We start from the raw sequence: 13417 nt of genomic DNA, 5'->3' as shown, positions 1-13417 counted from the left end.
CATGGAAACTGCAAATAACAATGGCTGGCAAGGAAAGGCATATAAAATCTCATGTGAATGATATCAGAGAGAATCTCTAAACCAAAGAGTGAGCCATGGGGTATATTCCTTGGGTATCTGGATGCTTTCCTCCCCTTTTATTCTTATATGAATAATCAATTATCACAATTTCTGAAAAACTTATAGCTGAGTAATAATACTAATACCAAATGCTGTGGTATTCAGTCTGTCTCACTGACTTATATTTTTAAAAAACAAGGATAAAAGAGGAAAGCAAATAGTACATTCAATAAACATAATACAAATTGCAGGAAACAACAGCTGCAATGTTCCATTTTAAAGTTAGAATGAGATTATGAATAGAACACAACAAGTTAATGGTAAATTCCAGTTTTTTAATGTAAGTGACTTAGAATGATACTACTGACTCATTCTAAGAATGTTGTTAAACTCCGTAAAACTATGGAAAAACAAAGAACAAAGCTATCCATGTGGGATTAGTTAGGATTCTATTCAAATGCAGCCAAAGATTTCTTAGGTAGGACATCAAAAGATTCATAAAAGATAAAAATTGATAAAGTGGACTGTGGCAAAATTTAGAACTTCTGCTCTTCAGAAAACACGGTAAGAGAGAAGCCACACACTAGGAGGAAATATTTCCAAGTCCTATATCTGATAAAGGACTCGTATCTAGACTATATAAAGAATTCTCGGAACTGACTATAAAGAAAGCACACAATCCACATTTTAAAAAATTGCCAAGAGATCTGAATAGGTACTTCACCAGAGAAGACCTACCATAGCAAGTTAAGTACAAAAAAAGATAAACATCAGTAGTTACTGGGGTAATAGAAAATAAGATCACAATGAATTACCACTAGACACCTATTAGAATGGTTGAAAAAACAAAAACAAATAGACAATATTAAGCACTGGTTATTATGTGGAGCAAAAGGAACTCCTAGGGGCACCTGGGTGGCTCAGTGGGTTAAGCCGCTGCCTTCGGCTCAGGTCATGATCTCAGGGTTCTGGGATCGAGTCCCACGTCAGGCTCTCTGCTCAGCAGGGAGCCTGCTTCCCTATGTCTCTCTCTCTCTCTGGCTGCCTCTCCATCTACTTGTGATTTCTCTCTGTCAAATTAATAAATAAAAGCTTTTAAAAAAAAAAAAAAAGGAACTCCTATACACTGCTGGTTGGAATGCAAAATGGTACAGCCACTCTGAAAACAGTGTGGTAGTTTCTTAAAAGTTAAAATGATTCATGTTTATCACATGACCCAGCAATCCCACACCAAGTAAAATAAAAATTTACCTTAACAAAACACCCCGTCTATGAATGTTTCTAGCAACTTTTATAATTACCAAAAACTAATTTCAGCATCCCTCAACGATTAAACTGTGAGATACCTGTAAAATGCAACACTGCTCTGCAATACAAAGGAATAAACATATACACAACATAGATGAATCTATATAAATTATGCTAAGTGAAAGAAGCCAGATCCCAACAACTATATAATGTACAACTTGTATATGACATTCTGCAAGAGAAAAGTGGCTAGGGACAGAAAACAGATCAGTGGTTGCCAGCTACCGGGATTTGATGACAAAGGAACAGGAGGGAATTCCGAAGAGTAATGCAACTGCTCTATATTTTGACTGTGGTAGTGGTAGTCATACAACTATTTGTGTTTGTCAAAACTGCAAAATTATACACAAAAAAGCATGACTATTACTAAATGCAAATTTTTCCTTAATAAAAAAAATTTATATATTATTAAGCTAAGTAAAACTAGCAAAACCCAAAACTAACATGCAAATAAGCTTAAAATAAGAAAAAGTAGCTAAGCCCATCTTTGAAAATTAAAGTCCAAGCTACAGTTGTGCTCAAGACAGATTAATCCTATGCTTTTGTTTGATTTCACTCCTCTAGTAGTAAAATAACAGTACATTGGACTGCTTAAAAATATACTTTAAAAAAGCATATTTTTTAAATATAAAAAACCTACTATAAAATATTTTGTTCATTCCAAATGCCTGCTAGGTCATTAACTCAAAGAAATCCATCATTCTACATTCCCAACTGCTCTCTTTATTCTTTCAGCATTTTTTTTTTTTTTTTTTTTACATTTTTAGACTTCCATATCAGAACATTATTCAACTCTACATTTCATCAACTTATTCCAAGTTCTCTTTATATTATACTTCATAACAAGATATTAGGGGGAAAATGCTGTGCTAAGGGTAAGACTCTCACCTTAGGGTCCTTATTTTTGCTCCTAGCTAGCTACACTTGATTTGAGGCTATCTCTACTTTCACTGATTTTATCTTTGGCTGAATGATGTGCTCAAAAGGTTTAAGTAACTTTGTCTTTTTTTTTCCTGCCACACTGGGTCTGTACCCACCCAATCAGTGGAACTATTTTTCCAGTAGAAATCCAATAAAGGAAATTTTAATGAGATAATGGAAAATACCACTTTACATCTGAATTACTCTCACAGAAATGTGAAGAAATGGTTTATTGTTAAAAATAAAAATGGGTATGGGGCGCCTGGGTGGCTCAGTGGGTTAAAGCCTCTGCCTTCGGCTCAGGTCAAGATCCCAGGGTTCTGGGATCAAGCCCCGCACTGGGCTCTCTGCTCAGCAGGGAGCCTGCTTCCTCCTCTCTCTCTGCCTGCTTGTGATCTCCATCTGTCAAATAGATAAATAAAATCTTAAAAAAAAAAAAAAAAAAAAAAAAAACCCCCCACAAAACCCCCCTAAAAAAAAAAAAAAAAAAAAAAAAAAAAAAAAAAAAAAGGGTATATTGTTAAAAAGCTAATCAGTATCTGTATGATTTAGGACTGTTAAACATTGTTCACGTTCTACAAAACAAAATCTAAAGAATTTGAGATAGGGCTTAGGACTTACTTGTATTAACAATGATGTGATGCCAAAAATAGTCCTGGCCTTACAAAACTCTTAATTTTTTGCCTTTCACTATCTAAATTTCTGATGTTTTCATCAGCCAAAAGGGTTGGGACTTTATGTAAATCCAATGGGATATTTCCTAAATTATGTTTCACAGAGAGGTTAACAGGTGCAGTGGGAAGAGGTGGTTAATGAGGAATATGGTCAAGGATTTCCTGGTTAAGTTTGGAAATGTTTCTTTCTTTGACACTTTTTCTCTGAGGACACTCATTAACATCTCACAGAACACCTGGCAGAGCACAGTTTGTGAAATCTTTAAATAGAAGATTAATTAAGCTAAAATTTAACAGCATCGAAGACGCAATGCCTACACCATAGGCAGCAGTTACCAAATAGCGACTAACAATAGACACAACTCAGGTACGATGCATGTTAGTCTTAAAAGCTAAATTAGTACCTTGTTACTCAATGGGTATACTTTTGACCAGGAGTTTCTGTATCACCTTTAACTGTTCAAGCTGTCTCCCAAAATCAATTTCAAACTTCAGAAATATAACGACATCCCCCATATGATTTCAATGCACATTAAAGGTTGAGAAGCACTGGCCTACAATAGGAGTTGGCAAACTTTCTGTAAAGAGCCAGAGAGATACTATTTTAGGTTTTGTGAGCCATGAGGTCTCTGTTGTACTCAACAAGGGTGTTTATTATGATTTAAAAAGGTCTATATGTTAAGAAGGTATAGTAATTAAAGATGTAGATACACACCTGGAACAGAGCCACAAAAATACATGAAACAACAAAATGATACAACTGAAAGGACAAACTCACAATTTATCCACTTACAATGAAGATTTTTAATATTCCTCTCTAAGTCCTAACAGAAATAGACAGAAAATCAGCAAGGATAGAGATTTAGGAAGAAAACCCACCAGCTTGACCTAGCTGGTATTTATAAAATCTCTACCCAGTAGCAGTAGAATGCTCATTCTTTTCAAGTGAACATGGTGTATTCTCCAGAATAAAACATGCCAGGCCCCAAAACAAGTCTTAATAAAAGAACTAAACCATACAAATTATGTTCTCCAATTACATGTAATTAAATTAGAAATCAATAACAAGGAAATGTGGGAAATCCCTCAAATATCCCATTGTCAGACAACCAATTTAAATAACAAAGGTCAAAGAAGAAATTTCAAGGGTAATTAGAAAATATCTTGTGAGACAGCACACTCCTAGTATAAGATCAGACACACCGATCAATAGAACAAAAAAGAAAGCTCAGAAATAAAGCCTTATATTTCACTGACTTTGGACAAAGGTATCAAGGCAATTCAACAGGGAAAAGGATAGTCTTTTCCCGAAACAATTAGAAAGTCCTATTTTAAAATAATTAGATCTTTACATCATATCATAGACAAAAATTTTTTCAAATTAGATGATACACCTAAATGTAAAAGTTGAAATAATAAAACCACTAGAAGAAAATTGCCATAGAAGAAAAATCTTTGTGACCTAGGATTAAGCAAAGACTTCTTAGATATACTAAAAACACAGTACATAAAGAATAAGTTAATAAATTGGTCTTCATGAAATTAAAAACCTATATACTTCAAACTGTCATTAAGAAAAAAGGTCTGGAAATAATTTAGTACTATGCAGATAATGTATGTAGGTAATAACAAAGAATGAGCAAGCCTAATCTTAAAAAAAAAAAAAAAAAAAAAAGGATAACTCACAGACTGGGAGAAAACATTTCCCAATCATCTGACCAATGCCCTTATCCAGAATATAAAAAAGACCCTTAAAGTTCAATCATAAGAAGAGAAGTAACTCAATTTAACAATGGGTAAAAGATTCAGATATTTCAAAAACAAAGATAAGTGAATGACTAATACACATTAAATGATGCTCAACATCATTAGTCATTAGAGACATACAAAATAAAACCACAATGAGAGAGCACTTCACACCCAAATTGAGAGGCATTCTCAAATACATCAACATTAAAATAAGAATAGAACGGAAGGACAGAAGCTGGAAACTGATTCTCTGATTTTTGCTGACCTAGTCTTTGGAAAGCTTTTGTGTACTTGCAATGGTGCACACACAATATTTGAAGACCACTGGTATAAGAAAATAAGAAAGATATGGTGGCTTAGACAATAACTGGTTCACAGGACTTGATGATCTGGAAAGGTGTCAAGCATGAATGAGGCTGATGCAGGGGCGGGGTTGGTTAGGGCTGGAAAAGGACCTAACAGGAAAAGGTGAAGGAAGGAAACAGAACTCTTAAGAGTTTCTGACATCATCCTCCATCATCATCATCTGGATTCTGACAGTCCCCGGAACTAGCAAGTAAAGTGAGGAAGATAGCCTCAGGCAACACCCACAATGTTTTTTTATCATTTACTCGACTCCCACACAAGCTCTCTGCCCTAGCCCACATGGACAAAAAGGTACCATGCCCAGGCAAGTCTCCACATTTCCCTTCAAACACTCACATCTAAAAATCACTGTGTAGCAAGTAACTGAACCAAAGCAGAAAACTGTACCAAGCACAGGGGACCGTACTTTTCCCCCTACACCTTAATCTGATGTACTCAAATTACATTTCTCATGCCGTATTAATTGTTTACATGCTGCCTCTTCTCAAGCCGATTAGAGATTGTGGCTTAAGACAGACATTTCTTATTCATCTTGTAATCTTCAGCAGCCAGTACAATATATGACATATCCTGTAGTCAATGAAATTCAAATAGAAGACTAGGCTTGTTAATATTATAAATATAAATTCCAACCATGCAATTTAAATATGTTTGTCTACAAAAGAACTTCTAAATTTCTTTAACATATCATGGGCAGCAAATGTATTGTAAAACTCAATTTTTCTTTCTTATGAGAGCCACTCATCTAATAAAGAACCTGATACATTATATATCTAATCACCTTTGACATAAATGGGAAGTGGCTATATAAAAGAAATGTGAAAGACCACTGGACTAGAGAAGCTGGGTAACCTGGTTAGGGCTAGTCCCAGAGTCTCTAAATGTTGTCTTCTCAGGCATTCAAGTTTCCTAACCTGTAGGATTAATGTGCAATTTTTAAGCACCCTTCAAATGTTAATATTTAAGGATCTTTAATCTCTCAGTGTTTAACTAATAAACAATTGGAAGGCAGGAGCATTTCACTTGCTGAGTATTCCTAACATTTTGGTATCTCTTTGCTAGAGATAAAACTAAATTATACTGTCAATATTCATTCAGTACTTCAAATCCATGAACAAAAACAAGCATCACAAAAGAGTCTCCTTTTGAAATTGGGAACGTCACTTTTTGATTCTAATAATTTAACTCTTGAAGCAAGCATTTAATCACACGTCATAGGCACTGACATAATAAAACAAACTATATGCTTACCTGCCAGGAAACTGCTCCTAAAATCGCTGTTGCAAGAAGACTGAAAAAAACTAACTGCTCTGAAATTAAGCAAAAGTGACGCATTCCTTTGGATGCCATGATTCTATCAAGGCTATTGTTATCTACCCTGTGGGTGAAATATACTTTATGGCAGTCATTTAATTTGGTATGGAATCCCCAAAGAGTTAAGAGAAAAATAATATGGCAAATCATCCAGAAAATTCCAAAAATGGAAAAGCCTGGAATTACAAAATACCAGAGGTGAGTGTCTCTGAGTTTAAATGCTGAAAGAATAAAAAAGGTAAGCTCAATCATTCCTGTGAAAACCACTGAAAGTCTTCTGCATATTCTTCCGCGGTACAAAAAGGGTTTCCACCTTTCAGTCACTGAAAGTCCACTAAAATAAATGTCAAGGAAAGGGTCAGTTATCAGGCAGATAAAAAAACATGCAAAGGCAACTGGATTTTTAGGAGTTTCCAATGAGGAGAAAAACAGCAAGACTGCAAAAATAACTAAGTTTGGAATAGCTAAGAAAGACTTCATTCTCAGGTCAATAATCAGCATGGCCAAAGCTACAACAAGTAAAATGACACTCAGAGACTTCTCTACCAACATGGTTGTGCTGGCAATAGCAAATCCAACAAGTTCCAGAAATTCAACTGTGGTTAGTAAAGTGGGTCGATGACGGACATATCCAGAAATTCTCTCCACCAAAGCACACAATATCCTTAATACTATGGAAGTTAGAAGCAAATATTTGGTTGATTCTTCTTTCACGTCATTTTTAAAGGATGAATTGTCAAGAAAACATAGGAGGCCAAGCAAGAATCCAAACCAAAGATTGGAGAGACTTAAACTTGCTGCTTCCATTGAAAAATAATAATAGAGTATGCTGGCAATTCCAAGAACGAAAAGACCAAGAATAAAAATTACCAAAATTAAGGAATTTGCTGTTTTTTCCCATCTTACATAAAGACCTAAGCATATAGCAACCAATAAATTGATTCTGGCTAAATAGCCAAGATAACGCACTGAAGAATGCATATTCACTTCTCTGTTGACTTCTTCCAGTCTTGTCATTGCTAAATACAGACAATGACTAAAGCAGTAACGCAGTGATTTACACATGTAATCTGGCAATTTGGGCTTTCTCCCCGTGGTAGAAAAATTAACTGCTTGATTTTCATCCAGCAAATCCAACGTATCCGTAACTCCTATTTCAACATTTCCTCTTGGTGGAATTTTTGTTTATAGTGGTCTAGAAAGAAGAAAAAATATGTCAGTGTTAATTTTATATAATTTATCTGTTATATCTCTCTTCTTTGTAAATAATAAGTCAGAAATAAAGTTTCTTCTGGAAACTCAATTTTAAATTTGACTTGCACGTATTTTAATTGTAATTGTTTTTGGTTTAACAACTCAGTTTATCCAAATAAAAATGACAGCGTCTTCTATTTAACATATGCTAAGAAGTATGACTAAATCACCATCAGTGAAACTGTTTTTCCAAAGACTAAGCCATTCTTACTTCAGTGGTTGGTTTTTCAACTACTATGTGCAAATGTGAGATTCCCAACCTGGCTTAGATTGTAGAAGATGGATTTGGCACCATCTAAAACTACTCAGCAGCTAACCGAATGATTTATGTCTAATTTGAAAAGCACCAGTATCCAATAATAGCAACTGTTCCTACCTGCCTAAAATCCTCTCCATCTTTTTACAAGGCAGCTCTAACAGGCTATAAAATTTTAGTCTTTACATTGTTTAACTAATAAACTTACCAGAAGTAAAGCTTAACTGTATCAAAGTGCATCCCTAAAGCTAACCCATAATTTTCCCTGTACTTTTAGCACTACTAAATTACTTGGATTATCAAACCTCCTTTCTAGATCTAAATACTATCTCTGTAGCAAACCACTTCCTTTCTAGTCAAAATTGTAAAGTGAGAATGCTAACCAATATTTACTGTAAATTAAACTTTATACTTTTACTTTTAAAAAGTTAACAATTATTTGCTAAAAAACTCAGATAATTATTTTAATCTTTGCGTGCCCCCACAAATTGCACTTAAAACATGACAGTGGTCAAAAAGTGCTTTACCTATCTACCAGATAATTCTTCAAAGTTTCTGGTATACTGTTTCAGAACTGATCCATTCAACAGCTCACAGTCACACTAAATATCCACACAGAATTCAACCAGACAAAAATTCAAAAAATGACTTGTTTGTAATCAGCTTATTATATTTTTTTAATAGTAGGAAACATGAGGGGTGCCTGGGTGGCTCAGTCCATTATCGTCTACCTTCAGCTCAGGTCATAATCCCCTGGTCCTGGGATTGAGCCCGCACTGGGCTCCTTGCTTTGCAGGGAGCCCAGTTCTCACTCACTTTTCTCCTTCTGCCTGTAGATCCCCCTGCTTATGTGCCTTCTCTCTCTGACAAATAAAATCTTGAAAAAAAAAAAAATAGTAGGACACTAAAAGAAAGACTTGACAGAAATATGATAACCTGGAATTAACCCTTAATTAGCCATTTGGTTAGAGAAGAATTTTACTGAGTGACAATCTTAAAGTCTCTGGGATGTTCTAAGTACTATTACTAATTCTACTTCAACGAGGATTTTTTTTTTTTTTTTTTTTTAACAAATAAGCCTACTTAAGTATCCTGATTTTCCTCAATTACATTTTCACCCAATCATTTCTTAAGATACCATACACTGCTAAAGAAAATATCTGCCTTTGGTACATTTTGGCTTTACCTGTTTTGCCTATATGTTAGACATTGATAAAAATCTAGAGGGCTTTGCATTTTTTTAAACATCACTCCTGTAATATAATCGTTCAATAAATACGCTGGAATATAGATCCTCAAAGGGTTGTTGGCACGGTCTGGACTTAGACAACTGAACACTGCTAAAGAAAAAAAATAATCACACACCAGGCTCAATGGCTGCCACTCAGTTCATGAGACATCGTTCTGTTTCTTTGGTCACCACTCTCCCATTCTTTTTGACTATCCAACCTCTTCCTTATTCTCAAATCTCTGACACCCACTTCCCACTCACTGCATTCTCACTAGATGACTGCCTCCAACAGAGTTGTCAGAAGAGAGCTTACTTGAGTTTCCAACACCACAAACCCACCTCTACCGACATCTGCTGATACAGGGCAAGAAGGGTATCCCTTCCCTATCCAAGACTAAATCTTTCAGCCATACTGGATAACTTTTCCCCTCTACCCCTTCAGAACTTCACAATCTCCTCGCTCTTCAAACTCCCACTCTTTCTTATCCATTAGCACTTAAATATTTGCAAAGCTCTTTTTAAAAATACAAAAAAAAAAAAAAAAACCCAACCAGAAACAAACAAAACCAATCTTCATGCACCCCCATATTCTCTTCCAAGTTCAATCTTCTATCCTCTTTTGACAGCTACTATTTGATTGCTTCACCTCCCACACCACTCAACAATGGTTCCCACCATACGACAAACTGCTCTGCCAAATTCTAAAATGACCTATAAGCTCCTAAAAACAATGCATCCTTTTTACTTATTATCCTGCACTTTCTTCAAGCAACCTTTGACACTGTAGGCTTCTCTCGATTTCTGAAACCTAACTTTCCTTAAGCTTTCAAAGACCAACATTCAGATTTTCTTCCTAATTTAGTGACCTCTCCTCCTCTGTCTTCTTGCAGACTCTTGATTCTCAATCCATTTCTTAGATGTTCAATCCCAGGCCTAGGCTTTTCTCTCATTGTATACTTTCTATGAGCAATCTCATCTATTTCCATGTCTTCAATTATTCTCTCTCCTTAATGATATACATATATCAATCTACCTGACAGATATAAAAGCACCAACTCTCTTAGAGGTAAAATGCTAGAAAAATGGTAAACAAGGATGCCTGGGTGGCTCAGTCAGTTAAGTGGCTACTTCAGCTCAGGTCATGATCTCGGGGTCCTGGGATTGAGCCCCACATCCGACTCCTTGATCAGTGGGAATCTGCTTCTCCTTCTACTCTCACTGTGCTCGTGCTCTTTCTTGCAAACAAATAATTTTAAAAAAGGTAAACATGTAAATTATACCCATAACATCCATATTATAGAATATATATTACCACACTGTCAAAATCAACATGTAGAATATTTCTAAATGGCTAATTTACAAGTCTTTCCACATTCTGAACTTCTTCCAAGGACAAACTGAATCAGAGAGTAGAACAACAAAGCATCACAGACTTTTCAACTGGTCTGCCATTACTTGATTCAATGAGAAATTACTTGCCAGAGAGAGAAAAATGGAGCACAGAAGAGTCAATAGACATAGGGGAACTCCCAGAATCTGTTTTATATAACCCCGCATACTACTCTAACCCTCCTCTCCTTCACCACCTATATTGAGTCCTCACCAAGTCCCATCCACTCGTCTTCCTATACATATCTTAAATGTTTCTATTTCCATCCCCAAAGTCAAAATCCCAATTTTGGCCACCATCATGTCATGCTTGAATGTCTCCCTATATCTACCACTGCTCTCTCCAAGAAGTGTCCCTTGTAAAATAAAAAAAAAAATTGTTAGTTCACTCTGTTATATAAAAACCCTCCAATCTCTTCCCATCATCTTAAGCAATAAAGCCTAAACTCCTTAAAACGCCTTATAAGGCCTCTGGATATGAATAGCTTTCCTACTGCATCTTTTTTCCTCTTAGACTTTGTATTCCAGCAGTACTGACCTTTCAATTCTGAAGTCTATCACTGCTATCCCCTTTGCAGGTACACTTCTTCCCTCTTCCTAGACCCATCCCGGTCCTCATACCTGGCTCACTCCTACTCTTCAAGTCTCACTAAAATCACTTTCTTGGTGAGATTACCCCTGACTCATTTATATGATCCCTGCACTTCTTCTATAATAAGAAAATGCTGATTCTCATTTGTTTAAGGTCTGCATTCCCTACTACATCAATAAGGTCTCTGAAAGTTGGGCTTTAATACTGTGTACTCATGTCTTAGCAGAAAATTTGGCACCAAGTAGATATTCAACAAGCACCTGTGTAAGAAACTGAGACTAATACAGAAATAATTATATTTAATAACAATGCCAGTTATTGGATGCTTATTAACGTAAGAGAATAAAGTGTAATATCCCACAGCTCATAAGTAACAGAACTAAGAAGAGTCCATGAATGTTTGGCCTCTTTCTCTTTTCGCCTACTTCAGCCTTCACTTAATTCCTCCAAATTCCTCCAAACCAGTTAGTTCTCTTCCGTGACCTACCTCTAAGGAATGGCTCACTAGAGCCACTACATACACACTCTATCACCTCCATCAGCTTTGGACTCAGAAACTATTTCCGTCCCATCTAGGAGAGACGTCAAAACCTGAAAGAACCATACGGAGCACCCAAGGTCGGGGAATTCCCATGCTTTGATTCTATGAACTCATGTTAACTCTTTGGGCCCATTACAAACGAGGACAATGTCAACTTAAATATTCAATCTCTTAGTACTGGGGCAACAAGAGCAATTCTTCCAGAAAGAACCTGCCTGTTCTCTACCACCCCTCTACTTTGGGAGAAGGCAACCATAACTGGGGGCCCAACTGCCTGGGGTACCACGGGGGATATGGAGCACCCCACCTTTCATCCTCAAACCCCACCGTCAACTACTCCCGGGTCAGGTATCACCAGCTCTCCCCCGGGTGACCGGCTGTGCGGAGCTAGGCTCTCGAAATATGCAGAGCCCTGGGCAGCGTCTGTGCTCAGGTCTTGCCACCCCGCTGTTCACCCCGACCCCCCTACCTGACTCGGCCGCCGCCACCAACGCTCTCTCAACCCCCCCGAGTCGGCTCTGGGGCCAATACAGTAAAGGGAGGGCCCTTGGGGCTGAGCATGCGACTCGGCGCTGGGAGGTGGCACGCCGGGGAGTGGGGGGTCGAGGGCCGGAGGCCACAGGCACTAACACAGGCCAGCCTCGTTGGAAACTTTCTCCGTTACCGGTTCGACCGCGGCCGCCATGTTCCTGCCGCCGAATCCACGACGGTACGGAACGCCGCCGGGGTCAAACCGCGCAGCGCGCTTCCTCCCTGAGGCCCGGCCCCCTCCCCGCCCAAACTGTCCGTGCCGCCGCCGCCGCGGCAGGTGTGCCTGGCGTTGCGATAGCACACACGCACCCCCTACCTAGGGTGCCTACTGAGTCCAGTTTCCTTCGCCTTCTGGGACTTAGGATCGGCGGGCCAACAGGGAGCGGGAGGACCACCAAGGATCACGTAGACCGTGACCGTGAGGCCTCTAGGCCGCCGCCGGGAGCTGGACCGAAACTGGGCCAGGACCGGCGGGACGGTCCGCACGTGGGCTGGAAATACCGCAGGAGGCGTTGCTGTTCTTCGGTACCTATGGCATAATGCGTGGCTTTGTGTCCGCCGGACTAGCCGAAGCCCAAGCTCCTTAGGCTCGCCTGCAAAGCCCTTCTCCCCTCCTTTTCTAATGAAGTCTCCTTTTAAAAAATCACCGCCTGGGTCTTCACTCCACCGACACAGCACTGAGCTCCCCAAGCCTGGCTTGTTCCTTTCCCCTTCTTCCACCTCCCCTTAGACGTTCACCAACCTTGTTCTTCTTATTATTTTTTAATTTTTCATTTTTAAAATTAACATGTAATGTATTATTGGCTTTAGGGGTACCGGTCTGTGATTAATCAGTCGCCCAGGCCTGATTCTTATTTGTACTCGAACAAACTGAATAAATGTAAGGGAGGCAGCGCTTCACAACAGCGGAGTCCGGTGGTTTTGGAGTTTGGATCCTGGTTCTTCCTCTTTTCTATGTGCAACCGGTGTTGGTCTGTTAAAAAAAAAAAAAAAAAAAAAGGTAACTAAACCTTCCTTGCAAAGATATTGTGTAAATAGTATTTTTTTTTCTGGCAGAAGGTAGGCCTTCAAAAAACTATGAATTCCTTTCCCCTTTCTAAGAAGCCCTCCCTTTCTGCCTGTCTTCTATCTCTTCCATCATTTTCTGCTCCTTGTAGCTCTTAGCTCAGTTAATCTCTCTGAACCCCAGTTTTCTCATGTGTTAATAACACCCACCTCACAGGGCTGTCTG

At 38.2% G+C, this 13417-nt stretch overlaps 1 protein-coding gene across 2 annotated transcripts in view; it reads right to left on the bottom strand.

Moving 5' to 3' along the window:
* Window positions 1-12865, bottom strand: part of TMEM168 (transmembrane protein 168) — a 32237-nt gene extending 19372 nt beyond the window's left edge. Inside the window, exons 1-2 of one of the 2 annotated variants that reach the window (XM_059396546.1) lie at window positions 12503-12865; window positions 6330-7587 (exon numbers count right to left, since the gene is read on the bottom strand). In XM_059396546.1, coding sequence (XP_059252529.1) covers window positions 6330-7457 — 1128 coding nt within the window. In that variant the 5' untranslated portion in view covers window positions 7458-7587; window positions 12503-12865. Of the gene's footprint in view, window positions 1-6329; window positions 7588-12124; window positions 12385-12502 lie in introns of those variants that run through there. The other variant, XM_059396545.1, reaches the window with a different exon arrangement.
* Window positions 12866-13417: the final 552 nt, after the last annotated feature.

This window comes from Mustela nigripes, chromosome 4 (genome assembly GCF_022355385.1).
Source record: "Mustela nigripes isolate SB6536 chromosome 4, MUSNIG.SB6536, whole genome shotgun sequence".
Lineage (NCBI taxonomy): Eukaryota > Metazoa > Chordata > Mammalia > Carnivora > Mustelidae > Mustela > Mustela nigripes.
Note: the sequence above shows the minus strand (reverse complement) of the source record. Positions and strands in the feature narration are given on the sequence as shown.